Here is a 24,397-nt window from a genome sequence, read left to right on the forward strand (position 1 = left end):
ATTATTTTATTACCATATTCACAAAATGTTGTTATTTTCAGTATATTGTCAGACAGGACTTTGTTTATATACCACCAATAACTGTGCACAGTGGCACTGATCACCGCATTCTGTTTGTCCTAGTGACCAAACAAAACCTGGTAAAGTTCCATACCTATCAGTGTTACCAGATGCGGAGAGCAATACACCACTTCGCTTGTGGACAGGGTGTTTCTATTTGACATGTCCGCAACTGTATGTAACATGTGTACACTGCTTGTTAATATGAGAACAGCATTCACATATATAAATGAAGACATGCTGAGAAAGATAATATCATCATTCATCAGACCAACCCTGGAGTATGCATCAGTAGTCTGGAATTCTCATCTCAAAAAACACATAGATAAGACTGAAGAAGTACAAAGGGCACCTATAAGATGAGTACCAAGCTTAAAGGATCTAAGCTATGAAGAAAGACTAGAAAAACTGAATCTACCAACACTACAGGAGAGTAGGAAAAGGGGAGACATGATTATGCTATATAAATGCACTCAGGGAAAGAGAAAAGTAGACATCAATAATATATAAACTATGGGGAAGCATCAGCAAGAGCACACTGGGAAAAAAAAAAAAAAAAAAAAAAAAAAAAAAAGGAGAGAGAGAGAGAGAGAGGTGGTAAAGACGTAAGGAAATTCAGTTTCCCAAATAGGGCAATTGATCAGCAGAACACACTACCGAACGAAATAGTGTGTGCCAAAACTATTCAATAAAAATGGTTTAATACACAGGACAGTACAAGCTTGACTCATCCTGTAAAGATACAATTAGGTAAGAACACACACACACACACATACACATACACAACCCTGAATTACCATGGCATTCCAGGTGTATCCATTAAAAAAGTGCAATCACTATAATTCAATGGACACTGAACATTACCTTGAACTTTTCATTCCAGTCTACTATCTCCAAGACTTTCTTCTTCCTCTGCTCTGCCAGTTCATCAATGACTTTGACCCTCTCCACAAAGTAGTCATCTGAGAAAACACAAGGAAACATTTAAGTGATGATGAGTACATGTTCAGGAATTAATTAACATTAATACTGCTGACATGATCATAATTCCCCAGTGAGATTATATACTTGGACCTAGATGCTTATTTCTCTTAATAATTCTAGTCTACTTTCAAGCAAGTTTTTCATATTACCAATACTGTACCAGTACCTCACAACATTTTAGCATAGGAATAAATTCTTTCCTTCCTTCCTCGTCCTTCTTTCCTTCATTCTTTCCACTTCCTTCTGTCTACCGGTGACTCTACACTGAGTGACATGCCAAATGGTTACCTGTACATCAGGAAACCATTTACTATGCTGGGTGGTAACCATATAGCCAAATTGTGGCGCCTAGTGGTTTGGGTAAGTAGGGCACTCCAATCAGACTGAGCCAGTGCAGGTTTAAGTATAAGGGATGGTTGAGGTTTATTGCTCAAGTAATGTCACTCAGGGATGAGTGAGGCTGGTCACTCCCATCTTAAATATCAGGACCAACTTGCCTAGCCCTGGGCTCCTATGCTCCTCATGGGGCAACACTGGATTAGATGATGATGATGGTAAGATAATTCTGCAATGTCTGGAAAATTACAAATTTCAACAAGATATCCAGTACCTAAGGTACATAACTTTTTTCAAACAAAATAAATCCATGTTTTTCAGAATATGTGTTTTATTTCAGGCTGACTGCGCATGCTATGAGCTAATGCTGAACATTAACAGAACAGAAAGAAAGACAGAAAAGTAAGGATGAAAGAGAGGAAAGGGGTAGACACCTAAAGCAGCAATACATCGAGAGCGCCCCCACCTACCACATCAATCTTTTCATTATCTTATATATCCAAGAAGTTAACATAAAGTCAGAATTTTGTAAATCTACAGAGACAAGGCATATACATCACTATATATATCTACTGTACAAGGTGATTCACTTCAAGAGGACCTAGAAAAATTCAAATATATACTGTATTTCCATTATGAACGAACAGAATTAAATATATGCCACTTACTTTCTTCATTTCATTATAGTTTATTCAGTTGCAAAAGCTTTAAAAGTGGTGTCAGTCAGTGTTTAAACATAATCAAACCTGTTGTTCTAAAATGGTGAGGGAAATTTATCCTCTGCAGTGGATGCATTCTCCCTCATCATGTTCTCTTTCAGTTAATCAAATGTTCAAGACGTTTTCAAATCCTTTTCCCTCAAGATAACCCCACAGCTAAAAAAATAAAACTGAGTTACATCAGGAGAATAAAAGATACAGGGTCAGTTACTGTGTATAACATAATCAGTGAATCACTGCAGCTGACCAACTGATGCCCTTTCAACACAGTACTGGTGGAAGGGCAGTATTTTGTTTCCAGCATATGTCTCTTCAAGGTATAATATGGAGTTTAAGAAATGCAGCATATGGCTGAAATTGACTGAAGTTTGTAGGAATGGAGTTTCACTTAAAACAGTTCATTATCGACTGATATAATGGTGTTATTCTGGGGTCTCAGAGGAGTGAATCACACTTCAGCAGCTTCTAACCTCTAATTTCATGCCCAAGTACCTACCATTCTCAGCATATATCTCCATCAAGAAGTTATTATCAAGGGCCTGGGAGATTAGGGTCTGCAGGTAGATTTCAAAGCTCGGCATGTGAGAGCGAAGTTCCTCTGAAATCCTGCAAAAATAAAATGGATATATACTTTCTTTTATTTTTTATTTTTAACACAAGAAAAGATTAATGGATAAACTTACCTTTCATTTCTGCTCCCTTGTTCCCTCATCTAACATTCTTAAGTATCATATTGGCCATGACAGTAATGCCTACATGCTACTTTGTCTTTATATGTTCTCCCACTTTCAATCTCTGCCTTTTTGGTTACTAATGTATTGTTCCATTCTCTTCTACAACACATGCACAACCTGGCCGCACTATGGGGTGGTACTACTACTCTGCGGCCAGGTTGTGTTAGGAAGAATACTGCCACCGTATTCCCTGCGTGTCATAAAAGGCGACTAAAAGGGGCGGGGTGAGGGGACTAGGGAACCCCTCCTCTGTTTTTTAGTTCCTAAAAAGAGACAGGCCAGAGAAAGGGATGGGGGATGGAGTTATCCCCATACCCTGAAGATTGGGTCTATGAATGTGCGTGGATGTAGTACGATTGAGGCTAAAAGGGAGGAGATTGGGAGAATGTTTGTGAGAAGAAAGTTGGATGTGTTAGCTTTGAGTGAAACGAAAATGAAAGGGAAGGGGGAATCTATGTTTGGAAGTGTGAATGGAAGATTGTCAGGTGTTGATAGAGGAAGGGCAAGAGAAGGTGTGGCCTTGTTAGTGAGACCGGAAGTACAGCAGTGTGTGATTGAATGGAAGGAGGTGTCATCGAGACTGATGTGGGTGAAAGCGAAATTTGAACGTGAGTTGTGGGTGTTTGTGAGTGCATATGGGCCTGGTAGTGAAAGGGATGAACAAGAGAGGGAGTCTTTCTGGAATGATGTTGATGAGTGTCTGCAGAGTTTTGGAGCGAATGTGAATGTGGTAATGATGGGAGATCTGAATGCTAGAGTGGGAAATGTAGCAGTTGAAGGCGTAGTTGGTATGCATGGTGTGCCTGGAAGAAATGAAAATGGGGAACAAATGATAGCGATGTGTGTTGAGCAAGAGATGGTGATTGGGAATACGCTGTTTGAGAAGAAAGATATTTATAAGTATACATGGGTGAGACAGGAGGGTGGAAGCGTTGTTGATAGAGCTTTGATGGACTATGTGGTTGTGTCTAGGAATGTAATAGGAAGATTGTTGGATGTGAGAGTTCTGAGAGGGGAGGGTGGAGGTATGTCTGACCATTACCTGGTGGAGGGAAAGTTGAGAGTAGGTAAGAGATGGGTGAGAGCTAGGAGGGTTAGGTGTGGCAGGGAGGTTTTGAAAGTGAGTGAGTTGGATAAAAGAGAGAAAAAGATAGAGTATCAGGAGAAATTGAAAGATGAGTGGAACGCAGTGAAAGATCGGGAAAATGGCAGCGTGGAGGAGGAATGGCAGTTGTTTAAGAGTGCTGTGGTGGGGCATGCAGAAGAGGTGTGTGGTGTGAGACGTGTGGGTGGTGGTGTAAGAAAAGGAAGTGAATGGTGGTACGAGGAAGTAAGTATGGCTGTGGCTGAGAACAGATGTGCATATGAAGTGTGGCTGCAAAGGAAGGATGAGATGTCATATGAAAGGTATAAGGAAAAGAGGAATAGAGCGAGAAGGGCTGTGCGTGATGCTAAAGTGGCAGCAGATGAGAGGTGGGGTAGGCGGCTGACAGAGAATTTTCAACAGAATAAGAAAATGTTTTGGAAAGAGGTGAAAAGGGTGCGAAAGGGAGAGTCTGGGAAGGAAGAATGAGTAAAATCAGAGGATGGAAGGATGTTAATTGAAATGGATGCAGTAAGGAAGAGATGGGCAGAGTATTTTGAAAGATTGTTAAATGTAGAGGAGGAAAGGGTGGCTGAGATTGTGGCAGATGGAAGGGTGCAAGGAATAAATGTGTTGGGAGAGTTAAATGATTCTTTGATCACGAAGGAGGAAGTGGAGAAGGCAGTAAAGGAGATGAAAACAGGGAAAGCTGCAGGTATGGATGGGTGTGCTGTGGAATGCCTGAAGAGTGGTGGAGTGACTATTGTTGACTGGTTAGTAAGATTGTTGAATGTGTGCTTTGAGAAAGGTATGGTGCCAATTGACTGGGCAAGTGCTTGTGTGGTCCCGTTGTATAAAGGCAAGGGTGATAAGTATGAATGTACTAGCTTTAGGGGTATAAGTCTGTTGGGTGTTGTAGGTAAGGTGTATGGTAGAGTGTTAATTATGAGAGTTAGAGAGGGTACAGAGGGAGTGATTGGTGATGAGCAGTGTGGCTTTAGGAGAGGGAGGGATGCGTTGATCAGGTGTTTGCTGTGAGACAAGTGTGTGAAAAGTATTTAGCGAAAGGCAAGGATGTGTTTTGGGCATTTATGGATTTAGAGAAAGCGTATGATAGAATTGATAGGGAGGCTTTGTGGACTGTTTTAAGATTGTATGGACTTGATGGTAGGTTACTAAAAGGGGTGAAAAGTTTTTATGTAAATAGTAGAGCATGTGTAAGAGTGGGAAATGCTGTGAGTGATTGGTTTCCTGTGAGAGTGGGGCTGCGACAGGGATGTGTGATGTCGCCTTGGTTGTTCAATATTTACATGGATGGTGTTGTAAGGGAGGTGAATGCAAGAGTTTTAGGCAGAGGTCTGAGTCTGGTGAATGTTGATGGTGGAGAGTGGAATCTGAAGCAGCTGCTGTTTGCAGATGATACTGCACTGGTGACTGATTCAGAGGAGAGATTGAGACAGTTGGTAGAGGAGTTTAGAAGGGTGTGTGAAAGGAGGAAATTGAAAGTAAATGAGAATAAGAGTAAAGTGATGAAGTGTACGAGGTTGATAGATGGTAGGGGGATGAATATAGTTTTCAATGGTGAGTTGCTTGAGGAGGTAGATTGTTTTAAATATCTAGGGTCACATGTTGCTGTGGATGGAAGAATAGATGCAGAAGTGAAGTTTAGAATAAATGAAGTAGGAAAGGTGCTGGGAGGAATGAAAAAAGTGTTTAAATGTCGTTCGCTTAGAATGGATGTAAAGAGAAGGCTGTGTGAGGGTGTTGTGGTACCGACTGCATTATATGGGGCTGAAACATGGAATATGGGTGTAGCAGAGAGGAAAAGTTTGAATGTAATGGAGATGAGGTGTCTGAGGAGTATGTGTGGAGTGACGCGTATGGATCGGGTGCGAAATGATGAAGTGCGAAGGAGAACTGGAGTTGTTCGGGAGATGGCTGGTAGAGTTGAGTAGAGGGTGTTGTGATGGTTTAGGCATATGGAGAGAATGGATAATGAGCGATTGGTGAAAAAGATAACTAGATCTGATGTGAGAGGTGTAAGGCTGAGAGGAAGACCACGAATAGGATGGATGGACAGTGTGAAGAGAGCGTTGGATGCGAGAGGGATGTCTGTTGAGCAAGGAAGAGTGGCTGTGCGTGACAGAAATAAATGGAGAGAAATTGTGAATGAATAAGTGATGAAGCAGCCCTGAGGGGATATTCTCCCGCATTTGGTCTGATCAGCTAGTCAGGTCAGGTGCGGGTAAGGGGATGGGTCTGTTATGATGTAGCAGGGGTAAACCAGTTCTGCTGTCGGGCCCTGCTGCGGATGTCACTGATTGCATTGCGCAGTTGACCCTTGTGCGGTGTGGTGCGGTGAGGATCTGTCCGTTCTCCCCTTTGGGGCTAAGATGCGAATGAATGTGTTTGAATGGATGAGTAAATGGAGAGTGTGTCATCCTGTCTCGGCTACCTCCCTTTCCTTGGGGGAAGCAGCCTAGGTATATAGATAGATAGACATTATCTTCAGTGTCACTTTTATATATCTTCCTTGGTGCCCTATAAATCTGTCTTCTTGAAATATGTCTATGTCCACTGTTTCAAATATTACTGTCCATATCCAAAAACCATATGTAATTCTTACTAATTAAAATTATCTTTTTTTCGACAAAATAAAACCTTCAAATGCTTGAACCTTAATGGAGGGAGGACACTTCTTTATGTAGCATAAAATGAGAGCCTGAATCAAGAACTATCATTTTTGAGGTTATACTGTACATAGAATGGACAACAGAGTGAAGACTTCTAGAGATGAACCACTCTTTATAAGAATGAAAATAGTATTAACTCATGCATTACAGAATATATACATATATATATATATATATATATATATATATATATATATATATATATATATACAATCATCATCATCAGCCATTACAAGTCCATTGCTGAACAAAGGCCTCCCCCAACCTTCTCCATAAACTCCTTGACTGAACCAATCTTTGCCACATTTTCCCTGCAACTTTATCTCATCTCTCCAGCTCCTGTCTTGCCTTTTTCTGCTATGCTTACAATCTTTTGGTGTCCAATCAGTCAGCCTCTTGCTCCATCGGTTATCCCTTATTCTTGCTACATGGCCTGCCCACCTCCATTTCTGTTCCTTTATAACTTCTATAATACAGTAGAAGTCCAATTTTTCAGCATCTATGGGACCAGGCAAGTGCCAAAAAATCAAAATTGCCGAATTATCAAAAACCCTACCCACTCAGTACCTTATATGTTTCGGTGAACACTATCATCACTACTCATATCATTACAAATGTGTTTGGAGAGAGTACTGTATACTGTTTGATACTGTACAATACTGTAATGAATACCGCACTATACATGAATATGAAAAATAAAGAAATTAGTGAACATACTGTATATAAATGTAATGGTACTGTAGGCCTACAAGTTCACATGCACTTACCTAAACTTACAGTAGGTTCCTTATTTACATATGTACAATAGAAGGGGTTGATTGGAGTCTGCTACTGCTGGAAGAAGTCCCCAGCAGTAGAAGGTCCTGCAACAGGCTCTAAGGACTCATGGAGAATTTTAAGACTGATGAAAAAAATCGGAAAATCTGCCGAACGATCAGAGATTTTGGCAAATGGGACTATTTCTCAAAACTGCCGAAATGTCAGATTTGCCAGGGAATTGGATGCCGAAGAATTGGACTTTTACTGTATCTTTGACTTTAGTCTGTGCTCTCACCCAATTCAATCTTTTCCTGTCTTTTAAAGATATTCCCAACACTGACCTTTCCACTGCTCTCTGAGAACGGATTAACATATTTTCCATCAATTTTGTCCGTTTCCAGGTCTCACAACCATACGTCATAGCTGGAATTATAGATCTATTATATACATATATATATATACACACACACACACACACATATACAGTACAGTGGAACCCCAGAATTCGTAAGCTTCCATACTCGTACAGCTCGGTTTTAGTACAGCTTTTTCGTCCAAAAATCACTCCAGTTTTCATACGGTGACCCATCATTTGCACTAAGAGACGCGGCGTCGTAGGTGCCACATGGTAGTCAGTCCCACTTTGTCTTTCGCCAGTTATGCATCAGTCATACAGGCTCCATTAAATTTTGTGATAAATTATGTATTTTCGTTAGAAAATTGTACATAATCATAGGCCCTAAGAAGTTTAATGAGTCAGCCGGAGCTAAAAGAAAAGCAGTGAGAACATCTGAGTTGAAAAAAGAACTCACTGCAAAGTTTGAAAGTGGAATCTGTGTCTCCGATCTTGCCATTCATTATCTATCTATCTATCTATCTATTGCCAGACGCCATAATCCCGTAAGGGTTGGCCACCTGACTGAGTTACCTATTTTACAGGGAGGGGCACTAACCCTCCACCAACCCACTTGTTGACATGTAGGGAGCACGTATGGGTTGGTTATATGGTAACCACCCAGCGTTGTAAATGGTTTCTTGGCTTACAGGAAACCATTTGGCTTGTCACTCAATGTAAAGCCCGTTTCATCCAAACTATGGAACAAAGAAGCAATAAAAGCGGCTGAGGTGACTCTCCTTCCAAAAACTAACACCCCTCCTCCCCCTCTCCACATCCATCTACTTAAGCCATCAGCTCTCCTCAGTACAGGTAAGATGCAATAATATTATAAATTTATATCATCTACAGGGTATATTGCTTTATTTTAAAGGTTTTATGTATGGATTAATGCAAAATACATTGTTTCTTATGGAAAAAAATTATTCGGTTTTCGAACAATTCGCAACTGGTATAGCCTCCAGGAATGAATTGTGTACAAATTCCAGGGTTCTACTATATACACTCGACCCTCTATTTCCCGGATTAGAAGGGTGGAGGGGGGAGACCAGTCTGGGAACCCCAAAAGTCCGGGAATTGCTAACGTCCGGCCCCACATACCATTCCCCGGACTTTTACAATACTTTGCTCGAATTCTCTAACATTGTCTGTCAATTATTCCGATATTCTGGAGCATTCTGGAATGTAGGCTACCTACACCAACATAACTAAAATACACAGTACATGAAATAATAACAATGACACAATAGCATAAATACAAATACAATGACACAATAGTATAAATACAAATGCAGTACATACTGAAATAACATAAACATAAATACAGAATAAATGGAAAGTATAAATACTTACTGAAACATTGTAGGTGAAACTATGCATGTCGTGATGATATAGTGGGACCCCAGAATAACTTGTTATTTGGAGTCGGAGTCACCAGTGACCTCTGTGTGTGACCGGGTGACACCACTGGGGTCAGGTTGGAGTGACTGTGCCCATGCTCGTAAAATCCAAAATCCGGGAATTCGGGGTACGAGAAATGGAGGGTCGAGTGTATATACTCATGCACGCACACACACACACACACACACATATATATATATATATATGTATATATATATATATACATTAAAACCTCAATATAACAGACTTCAATAGACCGGAATTCGCTTTTATCGGACTCGAGGAGCTGCCGGACTAAATTCCTATATATCGGAAAAAGTCCAGTAAAGCCAGAAGCAGTCCGGACTGCCTGACCACTGCAGGTATGTTCACCACAATAAGGTAAATAAAAGACATGCTTATCACTGTACAGTACAGTATTATTATATATATTATACCATTTGATTAATGTAGTGGTTATAACACAGTACAGTACTGCAGTCGTAGTCAAGAGTTTAAAAACCGTTCATGAGATCCGGACCAATGTCTGATATTTCGGAAAAAGTCCGGGTTAGCAGGGGGACGTCCGGATGTCGCTTTTATTGGAATTTCGCGTTTTTCGGAATGGCTTGGGCCCAAATAAGTCCATTATAGTGAGGTCTTACTATGTGTATATATATGTATATATATATACTGTATATATATATATATATATATATATATATATATATACTGTATATATATATATATATATATATATATGAGCTTGTGGATAGGTGAGCGACACATAACCATATTCAGTCATGCCCTGTGAGATTTCTAATGGCTAAATAAAATCAACTGGTGTCAATAAGGGAAATATACTCAAGTCAAAAAGAGTGACAAAGCTATTGAAGGAGATGATGGGGATGTGTTCAGAGTTCAGAAAAGCATCCAGTGAAACTATAAATTTTTATTGTTGTTACTGATTAACCCCAGTCTGTCAGGCCATGCAGACATCAAAAGTAGGCAAGCAACTGCCCCTGCAGTGAAACGGGATTCCCTTATGGCTGACAGTGCTTCGCCACAGCAAGGATCGGGGAATAGTGTGGTGGTTAGGTTCCTGGATGAAAGCCCCATTTGCATCTGCATCCAGTTACAAGGGGCACCACAGCAGGCTCCATCTCACTCTTTAAGTTGGTTTTATGGTTACCATTCAACACTGTAAATGGTTTCATGGATTTAAGGAAACCATTAGGCTTGTCACTGAGTGCAAAACCACCTGAAAAGAGATGAACAAGAATAAAAAGAGACATGAAGGACGGGAAGAGGTAGGAATAAAGAAAGTCTGACACAGAAAGGGGAAGGAAGGCAGCACCATAACAAGCGAGTGGAAGACGGTCACCACCATTTACTGACAAGAGTGTAAGTAAACTGATATAACATTATGGAGGAGAGAGAGACTGAAGGTAGCAAGTGAAAGAGAGTAGCTGAAAAGCACCACCCAGTTAAGAAGGGTGGCTCTTGACCCACTTGAGTGCCATACTGCACAAAGTAATTGTTTTTGTTGTTGTGCTACCACTGTCTGTGTGATCAAGCAGATTCATCAATCACAGGCAAGCAACCACTTCTGCAGGGCCATTCCACATGCAGTGAATCCACATTCCAATGTGGCTGACGGGGGGATTACTGTGGAGGTCTGGTTCTTGGGTGGATACTGCCCTTGTGTATCTCCACCTAGTTACCTGAGGCACCACAGTGGGCTCCATGTCATCTATTTATTTGGTTACAGTAGTCCCTCCCTCTACGCAGGGTCCATTCTTGCTGGCTTCAGCTACTTGCGGGGAGCACATGGTCATTTCTCAAAAACGTCTGAGAAGCGTTGGAAAGCATTGATGGGGTTCCCCATGATGCATTGTTCCCACCTGGACAACCCTACCTGCGCTTAGTCACATGACCTGCACCCCACCTCCCCCATTTGTCCCATTCAGGATGTTCCAGTGTTGTCAGCTTGACAGAAGTCACAAACTCTAGCTGATTCATACAAAAGTACTGTATTCACCATATACCAAAATTAATAAAACTAAACCATGTCACAAGTAATAAAATCATGGCCAATTTTATTTCCCCAAATCAGTTTTCAAATCAAAAGGAAGAGAAAGAAGTGCTGTTGTGAAAAAAGTATGTAACATGATAATCCAGCCTCAAGAACGCAGTGTGTGCAAGTGTAATAATATGGTGCTGGAAACATGACCATGTAAAATAAAAAACCTGATAATACAGTAATCTCTCAATTATCTGTCGTCACAATATCCGGTCTATCGCAATACCCAGCTCTTTCTGCTCAGCTCTATTAAAAGATATCCAGTAAAATTAGGCAATATCTGGCTCAGAAACTAAATGCAATTGGCAGTACTATGGATTTTTTGGTGGTAATATCATCATCTGGCTCGTACATGGGACCCAATAGGCGTGTGGGCAGACGCCAAAACACAGCTACACATGCCAACCAATCACAATGCATTGCGGGATGAACCATCAATGGATGCTGTATACTGAGGACAGACCTGTGCCTTGTGCATTTGTGACCCACACAGTGGCTACCCCCAAGAGCTGTGACAGCTTGTGGACCCCTGTACCTCCCTCATTGCTGCAGTGCTGTGACTTCCCTTGTGGCCCCTAAGTCTCCATGCCCTAGTGCTCTGACTACTGTACCTTGGTTCTGGCTGAGTATGTGGCTTTTGTGGTGAAGCCAACACTAGGTGAGTATGATTATGATTATATTATGTATAGTATTGTACAGGCATAACCCGGTTTAATGACATAATTGGTTTGGTAAAACCCTATCGTTAAGCTATACAGATAGACAGATAGATAGTTAAGCGGGGTATTGTATATCGGGGTGCTTTTAACATGTACAGTACTGTGGAGCCTTTATCAGCCTTGGGTTTCGCCCCAAACAAAGCCCAAAACCCACCCAAATAAGCCCAATAACAAGTTTATGCCGATCTAAATGGCCTAACAGCTGCAGCTGTCAAGGAAGCTAACCTATGCCTAACACCGGTAAATAACTCATTAAAAACAACAAATAAAATCTGAAAAACGTCAAATATAAGTCTGGAAAAATTCAAGCTTAGTAAACCGTACCCAAAATGACAATGTTCACCCTACCTACGACTAAAACACATTCATCTAAGTCTAAAAACAGTTTATAAGTCAACCTAAACACAATTTGCCTAAATATCATCAAAATCGGTTAAAGAAGAAGAAAAAAAAAAAAAAAACTAACATTAACCTGAGGTTTGGCCATCGTTGGGCGAGGTATGGTGGTATTTCTACCCCCCTCATTAAGTCAGGGTATCATGAGGTATTACTGTATTATTAAACTATTCATGCTGTACCATTACTGTGCTATACAGCAGGTACCCACAGTACACGAGTATGTAGGTGGCAGTGGACATCGCATACTAGGATTTCACATACTCTGAATACATAAACTTATGGGAAAAATTACATATGGGTGGCACCCCCCTTCATGGGCAACCCTTGAGACTCCTTTCAGACCTAAGTATTGCGCTGTACAGGGAAACTATCTAAGACATATTACCTAAGATAAAGTAAACCAACATGATTATGGCTTTACTAAATCAACAAGGAATATGGCTGCTCACCTTAACCCAAGAGGACAACAGGCCTAATGGAGGTAAGAAGAGGATCCAAGGCAGGGCAAGGCACCTAGCATGGGTTTCGGGAGAATTCACCGTCATGTCAATTCGCCATCACAACAATAACAAGATAATTCGTCATCATTAATGAAGACAGCTATGGGAGACGCTAGAATATGTACTCAAAGGCGACTACAGCGAGGAAGAAACGAGTTAATTAATGTCTGATGGCAAACTGATGATGGAGAATTTTCTCGGAACCCTAGTGTGCACCTGCACCACCTGCCACACCACTCTCATCACCAGCACTTTTGACACCTTCACTAGCTAATGCACTCACTTCGTTCATAAACCCTACAAAGTGAAGTCATCACTTCCTCCACTTGCAACTGACAGTGTTCGATGTTCTTGAATTCTTCCTTGAATTTATCTAGGGTACACAGTACCCGGCTAAGCTCCATTATTAACAAGTCTCCACTCTCCATTACTGGTGGTTGGCGCTTCTTGGGGTGGCAATGGACTTGGGCCACTCTTCGTTGCCGTCTCACCTACGAGTTCAATTTGTGTGCTATTAAAAAATACACTAAAATTAGGAAAAAAAAAATAGGTCCTCACGTACAATGAGGATCGCGTACTCTGAACACGTGTACTGTGGGTACCAACTGTATTTTATATGTGATTTTAATCTTTTACTCATGGGTAATATTGTAGGAAAGTTCTTAGGATTGAGGGTCGAGATGGATAGCTTGGGATGGTGACATATTATCCAACTCAATGCCGAATGGATAACTGATTGGTGATACTGACACAATATCCAGCATTTTTTCAATACCAGGGAGAGCTGGAGCTTCTGTTTCACTAGCTACCTAGCCATTCCCTTTTGCTGACCTTTTCAGTTTGACATTAACATGGAGAGTAGATCGGCATACTCTCCTAAACACTTACTCAAACAACTTCATACCCTACACCATACTGTATGTGCTTTACATATCACATAACGTACCCCACTACATCACAGGGACTGATGCCAGCAATGGCATGAGGTCAGAAAACTTTGCCCCTGCTACCTAGTGGTGGACCTTTTGAGGGGAGGCATGATGAGGGCTCCAGCAAGCATAGATCGTGGGGCTCGAACCTGTGTTAGAGGGTACAGGGCATTGCAGTTCCCAGGCTGCCACTTCTGCCCAACAGAGAGGGACCCAAACATGGGAGTAGCACCCCAGAAGGCTGCCCTATCAATGGGAGTATAATGGCAGGGGAGTTACAGTGCCAAGGAGCACTTGGAGGGTGTCCCTGCAGCTGTCCTGGCAGGGTGCCCCAAGGCCAATACCACAGCCACTGGTCAAGGCTGGTGGGCTAGAGGTCCCAGATCCATTGTCTGGGCCTAGGACTGTGCAGTGAGTGGGGCCTATGGCATGTCTCTCTCCTTCTTATTTTACTGATTATGACCAAGTTAAAGAATGTAATTCAAAGCAAGCCTGAGGACATTAAATCATCCAGGGGGATCAGGGTGTCTTCTTGGAATGTGAGAAGTTTTAGGGGTGGAGTGGGGGAAGTATCTGAGGTAATGGGTAGGAGACGGGTGGACGTGAGATGTGCGAGAAGTCCGGTATACAGGTGGATCAGCCAGAAAGACTGCTGGGAGAGATTGTTACTATACATTGCTTTGGCAGGGTAGGACAGATGGATATTGGGGTGTGGGTGTGTTGGTTAGGTAGAAATGGTTAGAATATGTCATGAGTGTTATGAGGGCAAGTGATAGGATAAGAGTAGTGAAAATTTTGTTCGGTGGGATGGTGTTTACAACTGTATCAGCGTATGCTCCACAGGCAGGCCTGGATGAGGTAGAGAACGATAGATTTTGGGATGGCTTAATATGTGCAGTATGTGGTAAGGGGGAAGATGAAATTGTAGTATTAGGGGGGGATTTAAATGGTCATGTAGAGGAACCAGCTCAAGGACATGAAGGAGTACATGGAGGATGTGCATATGATACAAGAAATGAGGAAGGGAAAAGGATACTCGAGTCTTGGGAGGCAATGAACATGATTGTGTGCAACACACATTTCAGGATGAGAAAGAGTAGGTTGATTACATACGAGACTCGGGGAAACAGCAGCCAGGTACACTATTTCCAGGTCAGAAGGGCTGATAGGAGGTTAAAGAGGGATGTTAAAGTTATTGGGAACAAGAAGTGTGTGCAGGAACACAAGTTATTGATTTGTGACATTGTGCTAAGCAGCGAGTGATGAAAAAGAGGACATATGCACCTAGGGGGAAAATATGGAAGTTGAAAAACCAAGCAGTAAGGGATGCCTTCAACAGCAAGATGAGGAGAGTGGTGGCTGACCTGGGAGACGTTGACAGAAGTGCTAATGAACAGTATAGAGCCCTCAAGACCAACCTCTTGAGAGTTACTGATTCAGTATGTGGATGGACAAGAGGCCCACCAAGTAATAAAGTGACTTGGTGGTGGGATGAGGGTGTAAAAGCTGCAGCTAAAGAGAAAAGAAGGCTTTTCTGGGAATGGAAGAAGGATGGTAACAAGGAGGAATACTTGGCTACCAGGTGTAGGGATAGAAATGAGGTTTACAGGGAGAAGGCTGAGTCACAGAAACTTTTATCTAATACCTAAATTGTGCAGAACGGAAGACTATGATTTTTAAGACGGAAATCAAATGAAGATGGAAAAAAGAGATATAATAGGTGAGCCATGTGTGAAGAATGACGAAGGAAGGGTACTGGTGAACAGTGGGAATACTGATGATGCATGGAAAGAGCATTACTACCAGTTGTTGGGTGAGAAGTTTGACTGGGACAGGGAAGGTTTGGAGCCAGCAGATCATGTTTGGCCCTTTGCCTTTGATTAAAGCAGAGCAATAAGCAGGATGCAGGTGGGGAAGGCAGCAGGTGTGTCTGGGTTGACTGCCAAAATGTTCAAAGCCTCAGGAGACATAGGAGTTCGGTTAGTGACTGACCTGATGAATACGATTATATACGAGTGTGTTGTTCCACATGATTGGATGAAGAGTGTAATTGGAAATGTGTACAAGGAGAGGGGTGATGCTCCGGAAAGCAGAAATTATAGAGGCACAAAGATTTTAGACCACATAATGAAGGTAATGGAGAGAGTTCTAGAAGTTATGCTTAGGGAAAGAGTGAATACTGATGAGATGCAGTTTGGGTTTATACCAGGCAAAGGGACCACTGATGCCATATTCACTGCTCGACAGCTTCAGGAAAAATATACAGTATAAGAAAGCAAAGGGAAATGTACTTTGTTTTTGTTGATTAGGAGGCCTTTGACAGAGTTCCCACAGAGGTGGTGAGGTGGGCAATGAGAAAGCTTGGGATTGAGGGGTGGCTGGTTAGGATCGTTATGGCCACGTACGTGGGTGTTCACACCCAGGAATGGGTGAATGGAGATTTGAGTGATGAATTTTCCGTGAATGTTGGTGTGCATCAGGGGTAAGTGTTGAGCCCCTTGTTGTTTATCATGGTACTTGAAGCCCTCTCATGTGACTTTGGATATGGACTTCTGTGGGAGATGTTGTATGCTGATGATTTGGTGTTGGTTGCAGAGGATGTAAAAGAGGCAAAGGAAAGATTTATGAAGTGAAGAGATGGTATGGGGCACAAGGGCTTGAGAGTAAATGCAGATAAAACAAAACTGATGACATCTAGGGCTGGGGGTGGTGTTATAAAAAAAGAGAGAGAGTGATCATGTCTGATCTGTCACAATGGCAAGGGAAGTAATTCCATCTTGTGCCATGTGTGTAAGTGGGTGCATAAGAGATGTATTGGTATTAGAGGTATTCTGCGAGATAATGCTGATTTCATGTGTGTGGTGTGTCGGGGAGAGCATGTGGATATTGCCAGGCGCGAAAGAACTGAACTTGCTGGTGATTCTCTTGAGTGTATGGAAGAGTTTTATTATTTGGGCGACACGTTATGTGCTGGAAGTGAGGCAGGAGCTACCTCTGAGGCTAAAGTGAGGAGTGGTCAGAAGAAGTTCAGGAAGCTGTTGCCTCTCCTGACATTGAGAGGGCTCTCCCTCTGTGCTAAGAGACCTTTGTATGCAGCATGTTAGGAGTGTAATGCTGTATGGTAGTGAGACCTGGGCAGTAAAGGAAGAGAATATTTACAGGCTCAAACGTACAGAACTGGTAGTGATTAGGTGGATGTGCAGTGCGTCCTTGAGTGCAAGGCATGGGGGGGTTACGTTAACAATGGAAGTGTTGAGAGGTAGGATGGGACTGGAGTGTATTTGTGTTGTGATGAGAGGAGGTAGACTGAGATGGTTTGGGCATGTGTAGAGGAAGGGGGATGATAACTGGGTGCAGAAAGTGAGAAGTGTTCATGTTGTGGGTAGGGTAGAGAGGTTGACCGAAAAAGACCTGGGATGAGGTCACTGAGTGAGACCTCAGGGTTAAGGGATTAAAAAGGGAGGCTGCCAGTGATTGAGCAGCACGGAAAGCTGCCATTAGGTGATCAAGGCCGATGCATGCAAGCATGTTGGAGCCTACAAAAACCAAGACCAGTGGGGGGGGGGGGGTTGGCTGAACTATGCAGGATAACTGAGATTATTGTATTCAGAAGTGCTAGTTACCAACAGAAATGCATAAATAACAGCCTTTACACATGTCCTCAAAGACGGCCATGATGTTGGAAACTAGACATTATACGACTTTACAATGTGATGACATTCTGAATTTTATGGCGAGTGAAAAAACAGTAAATACAATGATCCCTTAGTTACCATGCATAGTTGGTACCAAGCTTAGAAAGTCATAATGAAGCTGCAAGACAACAAAAGCAAAGAACCTTTGTGATTTCTCCTAACTGGTACTTGGCACCTCACTTATAAACCCAAATTCTCCTTTTACAACAATTTACACCCACTAAATACATCCATACTGTTATGGTAAGTATTAGCAGCACTGATAGGCATGGTTTGATTAACAGAATGCGATGAAAAGGGCACAATAAGGAAGAAACACATACCACAAAGAGACTTGAAATAGGCTTGTGGTACGGGCTCTGAGGCTAGGGGGTGAAGAGATGGTGACACCACCCAAGATTAATTCCTTCAGTAGGGCCTCACCTCTGAATCCCTCAAAGCCATCAGAAATCATGGGTACTGAACCATCACTGTTCGCAGAAACTAGCTCAGGTGTGTGAAATGATGTTCTTCTGCTGAAAAATGCACAATAACGACAAGAGCGCTGCTTTTCATCTTGCAGGGATTACAAACTGTTACGAGTATAACCAAGGGATCGCTGTATCCCTTCACCATGCAACAACACCTGCCAAATGCCATTAGCTGACAAATTTTACTCAAATTTAACAAAAGCAGATTTGTTGGTAAGCACCAGTATCCTAAAATAAATATTTTTTACATCATTTGTGTCACTGTTAATGCACTGTGCAATTGACACTCATGCAGATTACAATGTAATCACCGTAAATATTAACCTCTGACACCATTTTCCACTCATTTCACACATATGTATTGCATAATTATTTATGATCTTAACATCCTACAAGAATGCAATAATGTTGACTTAGATATGGGTTCACTATCATATATGTATCATCAATAAACAGGATATGCACATACATGGCGCATGGAATTATTGCACCACACCAAATGACTTGCATGGATATAAAGAACAATCAGATGATCTGCATGTGAAAGCAATGCAGAGGTGAAAGATGTGTAGATACTTGTGGATACTCATGTATTCCCACTGCTACATAAATAACTGAATGCAAATTTATTTCCCTAGATCACTTATTGGTGAATGATAAATACAAATACAACTGCTCAAGTGTGTAAGAACAGAAATGGGATACAGAAAATGAGGAAACTGGTAAGATAATTACTTCACGGTTAATAGCAGGTATTATACCAACAGTCATTATAGGCTGTCCCCAACTTACAAAAATAATTTGTTCTTAAAGGTGTTCTGTAAGCCATTTTTTTCCCTAAGTCCATCTCTCATTCTTATACTCTCTCTCTCTCCTCTCGAACCCAATCCTAATCCCATAATTACTAGGGAAACAAAGTTCTTTCACTATACACCATCCCCTATATATTCCATACCTATTTCTGTGCTATCCTCTCTCTCTCTCCAACCCAACCCTAATCTCATAATTACTGAGGTTTCTTAGGGGTATGTGGTGGTGACCATCATCCACTCACTTGATGTTGTGCTTCCTACTTCTTCTTTAGCCTTTACCATTCTTTTTCTGTGCCTGCCCTCCTCTCTTCCTATTTCTCCCATCTTTCCTGTCACTTCTTAGTGCTTTTCTTTCTTTTACAGGTGGCTTTACATTCAGTGACAAGCCAAATGGTTTCCTGTAAACCAAGAAACCATTTACAACGCTGGGTGGTAACCATATAACCAAACCATACGTGCTCCCTATGTGTCAACAAGTGGGTTGGTGGAGGGTTAGTGCCCTTCCCCGTAAAATAAATAACTCAAAGTCAAATGGCCACCCCTTACAGGATTATGGCATCTGGCAATAGATAGATCGATCATTCTTTTCCTGTGCCTGCCCTCCTCTCTCCCCATTTCTCCCATCTTTTCTTTCACTTCTTAGTGCTTTTCATTCCTTTACAGGTGGCTTTACATTGAGTGACAAACCAAATGGTTTCCTGTAAGCCAAGAAACCATTTACAACGCTGGGTGGTAACCACATAACCAAACCATATGTACTCTCTACGTGTCAACAAGGGGGTTGGTGGCGGGTTAGTGCCCCTCCCCATAAAACAAATAACTCACAGTCAAATGGTCACTCCTTACAGGATTATGGCGTCAGGCAATGGATGGATGGATGGGAAAAAGGTGTTTCCCTCTACCCCATCAGATTTCTACACCATACCTAGTTCTGTGCTATCCTCTCTCTCTCTCTCTCCACCGAGATTAAAGTCCATTATTGTCTCCACTCCTCCCCTACTCTTCCCTGAACTGCAATTATCACCTCCCTTCCTTGTCAGTGTCTTCACCTCTCTCTCTCTCTTTCCCTCTCTCCACCGAGATTAAAGTCCATTGTTGTCTCCACTCCTCCACTTATCCCCAACCCTTCCCTGAACTGCAATTATCACCACACCTCCTTGTCAGTTTGTATCTTCACCTGACCCCATCCTTCCTTGCTATAAGTGACCCACCACACACACACACATTTTTTCGTATCTGCAGATTTTTCTTAAGTCGATCCTTTGTAAGTAGGGGTCTGACTGTATTAGCTTTTTAAAGGATTAAATACTGTACAGTATAGTGTACGGTTTAACATTTAATGATGTTTTGGGGCAATGCAGAGGGTGATCAGGCAACCATATATGTTACTGTTACTGCAAGGCCCATTTGGGGGGCATGACCAGTATTTGCTGAAGTTCAATATTTGCGGGAATCTCTGTGATGTAACCTCCACAAAAAGGTAGTACAGCACTGTATGTGGTTACCACCCAGCACAGTACAGTAAACTCTCAACTATCCATCATCACAAAATCCAGGCCCAACACAATATCTGTTGCTTTTCACTTGGCAAAATTATATAATATCCAGCTCAGACATGGGAAGCAACTGGCCTCTGGCTCAAACATGTACCCAATCAGCAAGTAGGTAGACCCCACAATGCACCAGCCAATCACAATGAGTTGCAGGAGTGGCCTACCCAGCGAGCCAAGCCTGCTCTCGCTCTATCTCTTGTGGATGCTATACAGTGAGGATGCATCTGTGTGCTCTGCTCTTGTAACCAACGCAGTGGCTAAACCGTAGTGCTGTGACTTAGTCTATGGTCTCCCATGCCTCGCTCACTGCTGCTGTGCTATGGCTAACCTTGTGACCCCTCAGTGCTCTGACCACTGTATAGTGAGAACATATCTAGGCGTATTTACCCTCCATCGATTGTATTTTATGCTTTATTTTAATCTTTTACTCAAGGGTACTACAGTAATCCCTCGATTATCTGACGTAACAAAGCCAATGGTATGTCCAGAAAGTGGATCTGTCCAGATAATGGACTTCTCCCCTGGCCCCCCTTCATACATAACTTTGAAAACCATTGTACAAGGACACTACAGTACATCATACAACACTTGTTCCTGTTGTTTAACACTACTCTACCTGGTCAAGCAGACCTATAAACCACAGCCAAATAACTTCCATGGTCAAGCAGACCCATCAACCACAGATGAGCAATCACCACTGCAGGGCCATACCCTGCAGTGACAAGAAAAACATGAAAAAACAGACAAACAAGAAAAATACAGTGGGCATAAAAAACATAATGGTACAATGAAATAAAACCACGGTACAGTACAGTAAGCGAGAATAAAATCAACGTCAACACTCACAATTCCTCGCAGGGCATTGTGCTCCTTGACTCTAACTGTTCCATTGTGACTGATGAAGCTGTTGCACTGCACAGTACATCCCGTGTGGTCTAGTGGCATACCCTGATGAGCCTGAGGCAGGTAGGGAACAACCACAAAAGCCACCACATGCATTGCCATAACAACTGTCTGAGAGGACCTATTCACCACACGGTCGCCGGGTGGGAACAGGGAATGACTGCAGGGGTCTCTAGCAGATGCTGGGTGAATTACTGAACCAGACAGTGCGGTGCCACTGGGCTAATCCCGCCTGGGTGGGCGAAAAAGTTTGCATGGCCATAATTTCCACCTGGACACAACCATTTTGTCCGGAAAAATGAAGAAATGTAGGTATAATGGTTTAATACAGCCATATCACAGCATCTGGGTAATGGTTCGTTTGGATAATGAACGTCTGGATAATCAAGGGATTACTGTAGGAAAGTTTTAGGATCGAGGGTTGAGAGGGATAGTAACGTATTATTCGGCTCGATACTGAATGGATAGTTGATTGGAGGTATTATGCATTATCCAGTGTGGGGGTTGGCTGAATTATGCTGCATACCTGAGTTTACTGTAAATGGTTTCCTGAGTTATAGAAAACCAATTGGCCTGTCACTAAGTGCAGAGTCACCTGAAGTGGAATGAAGAGGATTAAATAGTGATGGAATGATCTGATAAATTACCAATATGCTGGGAATCGAACCCGGGACTCTCAGGTGAGACCCAGGCAGCATACCACTACACCACGACCAGGTAAAAGTTAACGCATGTTGTCACAATCTTGAAACCAATGTCCCTCTGCCCATGAGAAAAATAGTAAGGGAGGAGGAGAGAGACAGAAAATGAATGATAATCATGAAGGAAGACGTAGGCAGCACTACATCAAGTGAGTGGATACTGACCCCCCCCCCCTTGCTTTGTGCCTGTCACTCAGTGAAGTCACCTGAAGTGGAATGAAGAGGATTAAATAGTGATGGAATGGATGAGATAAATAGTAAGGGAGGAGGAGAGACACAGAAAATGAATGATAATCATGAAGGAAGACGTAGGCAGCACTACATCAAGTGAGTGGATGATGACCCTCCCCCCACACCTACAAAACAGGATTATGTATCATACAGTGCTCGTCAGAAGTATGGGGCGCCCTGCGTCCCTCCTGAGAAACAAACCTTTCAACATTGAAAAAACATATAAATAATGCATTTTATTTACCTTTAGTGCTTCGTAGGGTAGCCTTTACGTTTCTTCACGGACCTGAGACGTCTTGGAAGTGAAAGGGCGAGGCTCCTGAGGTGCTGGAGGGGTATTTTGTCCCAGGAGTCACGAATGGCGGCTTCCAGCTTAGGCAGAGAGCTCACGTCCTTCCCTTGGAGACTCTTCTTTACGAGGTACCAGAGGTTTTCAATGGGGTTGAGGTCTGGGCTATTTCCTGGCCAGTCTGTCATGAATGATACCTCGCAGTCACGAAGCCAATTGGTGACCGATTTGGCCTTGTGAGCAGGTGCACCGTCCTGCTGAAACACTCGTGCACCTGTTAGCTCAAAGGAGTCTGGTAAATGATCACACAGAAGCTCCAGGTAAACATCCTGATTCACTCTGAGGTTCTTGGGAAGTACAACAAGCTTCCCCAAACCCTTCCCTGAAAAACAACCCCATACCATGAGTGAATCAGGATGTTTAACTGTGCTTTCTACATACCGTGGGTCAAGTGGGTCACTACCTTTGCATGCTCCTCTGTTACAGGTAACACTAAACGTTGCCTCATCAGACCACAACACTGACAACCATTGCTCCTCACCCCAATTTAGATATTTATTAGCAAAGGCAAGCCTACGAATTCTCTGGCTGCTAGAGAGAAGAGGCTTTTTCACAGGCCTGTGACTTGTGTAACCAAGCTCATGCACCCTACGAGACACTGTTCTCACTGACACCTCACCAAACACTTCCGGGTTGCTCTCCTTAATTTTCCTTGCACTCACACAAGGATTAAACTCCACTGCACGTTTTAAAACATTAACAGACCTTGGGGAAGTTTTCCTAGGCCTACCAGACCTCGGTTTCTTTGTGGGAACTTCACCACTGTTTTCCTCCCGAAACCGCGCACACCAACGACGCACTGTCGATCGTGCCACACCAACCAATTCACTAATTTCCTTTGTCTGGTGGCCTGCCTCCTTTAGAGCAATGATCTGGGATATGATTTCACTCGATAGTTCACGGGTAGGTGCCATAACAAAGTTTTGAAGGCCAAAACACTGCGGGACACTCGGTAAAAAATGGCGCAATTTGAGAGGGACACTCGGCGGAGTTCCTCTCTCTCAGGCAGCCCGTGGGCGACTGAGGCGGGAACCAACCAGCGCGTCAGAAGGCCTCAGGCTACCGTGACGTCATGCTCGGAGCTCAAACTTGTGGCTCAATTCTTACCCCCAAAAATGGGTGATTCTTTTTGGGCCATAAGTATTGCGCGCCCGGCGGACAACGCTGAATACTTCTGACGAGCACTGTACATAAATGCTCTGCATAAAGCAAGCAACTATGAGCTGTAATTTTAAAGAAAGCACAAAAGTAGTTTAGTATACAATGCTGGTTATACATGACGCACAACACAAGAAAAATAATTCATACTCCAGCAGTGGACACAAGGCTTTCCTATTTCCCACCATGAGATTTTATTTTATATTTTTATTTATTTTTTTTTTACCATAAATAAATAACCTAACATGATGTGCATTTTTTCACTGGTCAAAGTGTGGGCATACTGTTCTACCTGACATTTATTAATCTGAATTCAGGTAACATTATGGTATCTTCTTCCATAGGTTTAACATATATTTCATAATTTCTTTCTTCTTTTCCTCCCAACTGATAAATTTCTGATCACAAATACCATAGTTCTGAATATTCAAGGTATGGAGATAAATCCATGTATTGAACAGACAGTATTACACAACAGAAATGCCTTCAACCATCTCTTTTTCAAATTCATATGCACAGCAAGACCATTACGCTGATTAGTGCCTTCTATCATCAGACTATGAGGCACAGCAAAGGTATTAATCCTATTCATCCAGAAAATAGTGATCCCCTGGTCAGCACGCATAACTGGTACCACACATGGTGTGTGATGATGAAAGTGGAGAACCTATTGGATTTATCCTAACTGGCATCTCAAGCACAAGCCCCAGTTTTTCCTTTTGTGACATTTTGGACCCACTAAATACATATAT

At 42.4% G+C, this 24,397-nt stretch overlaps 1 protein-coding gene across 1 annotated transcript in view; it reads right to left on the reverse strand.

The window, feature by feature from the left end:
• LOC145399783 (uncharacterized) overlaps nucleotides 1-24,397 on the reverse strand; it is a 192,194-nt gene that overhangs the window by 14,837 nt on the left and 152,960 nt on the right. The window contains exons 11-12 of the mRNA XM_080272335.1: nucleotides 2,596-2,705; nucleotides 925-1,022 (exon numbers count right to left, since the gene is read on the reverse strand). Of these exons, the coding sequence (XP_080128461.1) occupies nucleotides 925-1,022; nucleotides 2,596-2,705 (208 nt within the window). The remainder of the gene's footprint in view (nucleotides 1-924; nucleotides 1,023-2,595; nucleotides 2,706-24,397) is intronic.

This window comes from Coenobita brevimanus, chromosome 6 (assembly GCF_032717465.1).
Source record: "Coenobita brevimanus isolate Jiangsu-jjx chromosome 6, ASM3271746v2, whole genome shotgun sequence".
NCBI lineage: Eukaryota > Metazoa > Arthropoda > Malacostraca > Decapoda > Coenobitidae > Coenobita > Coenobita brevimanus.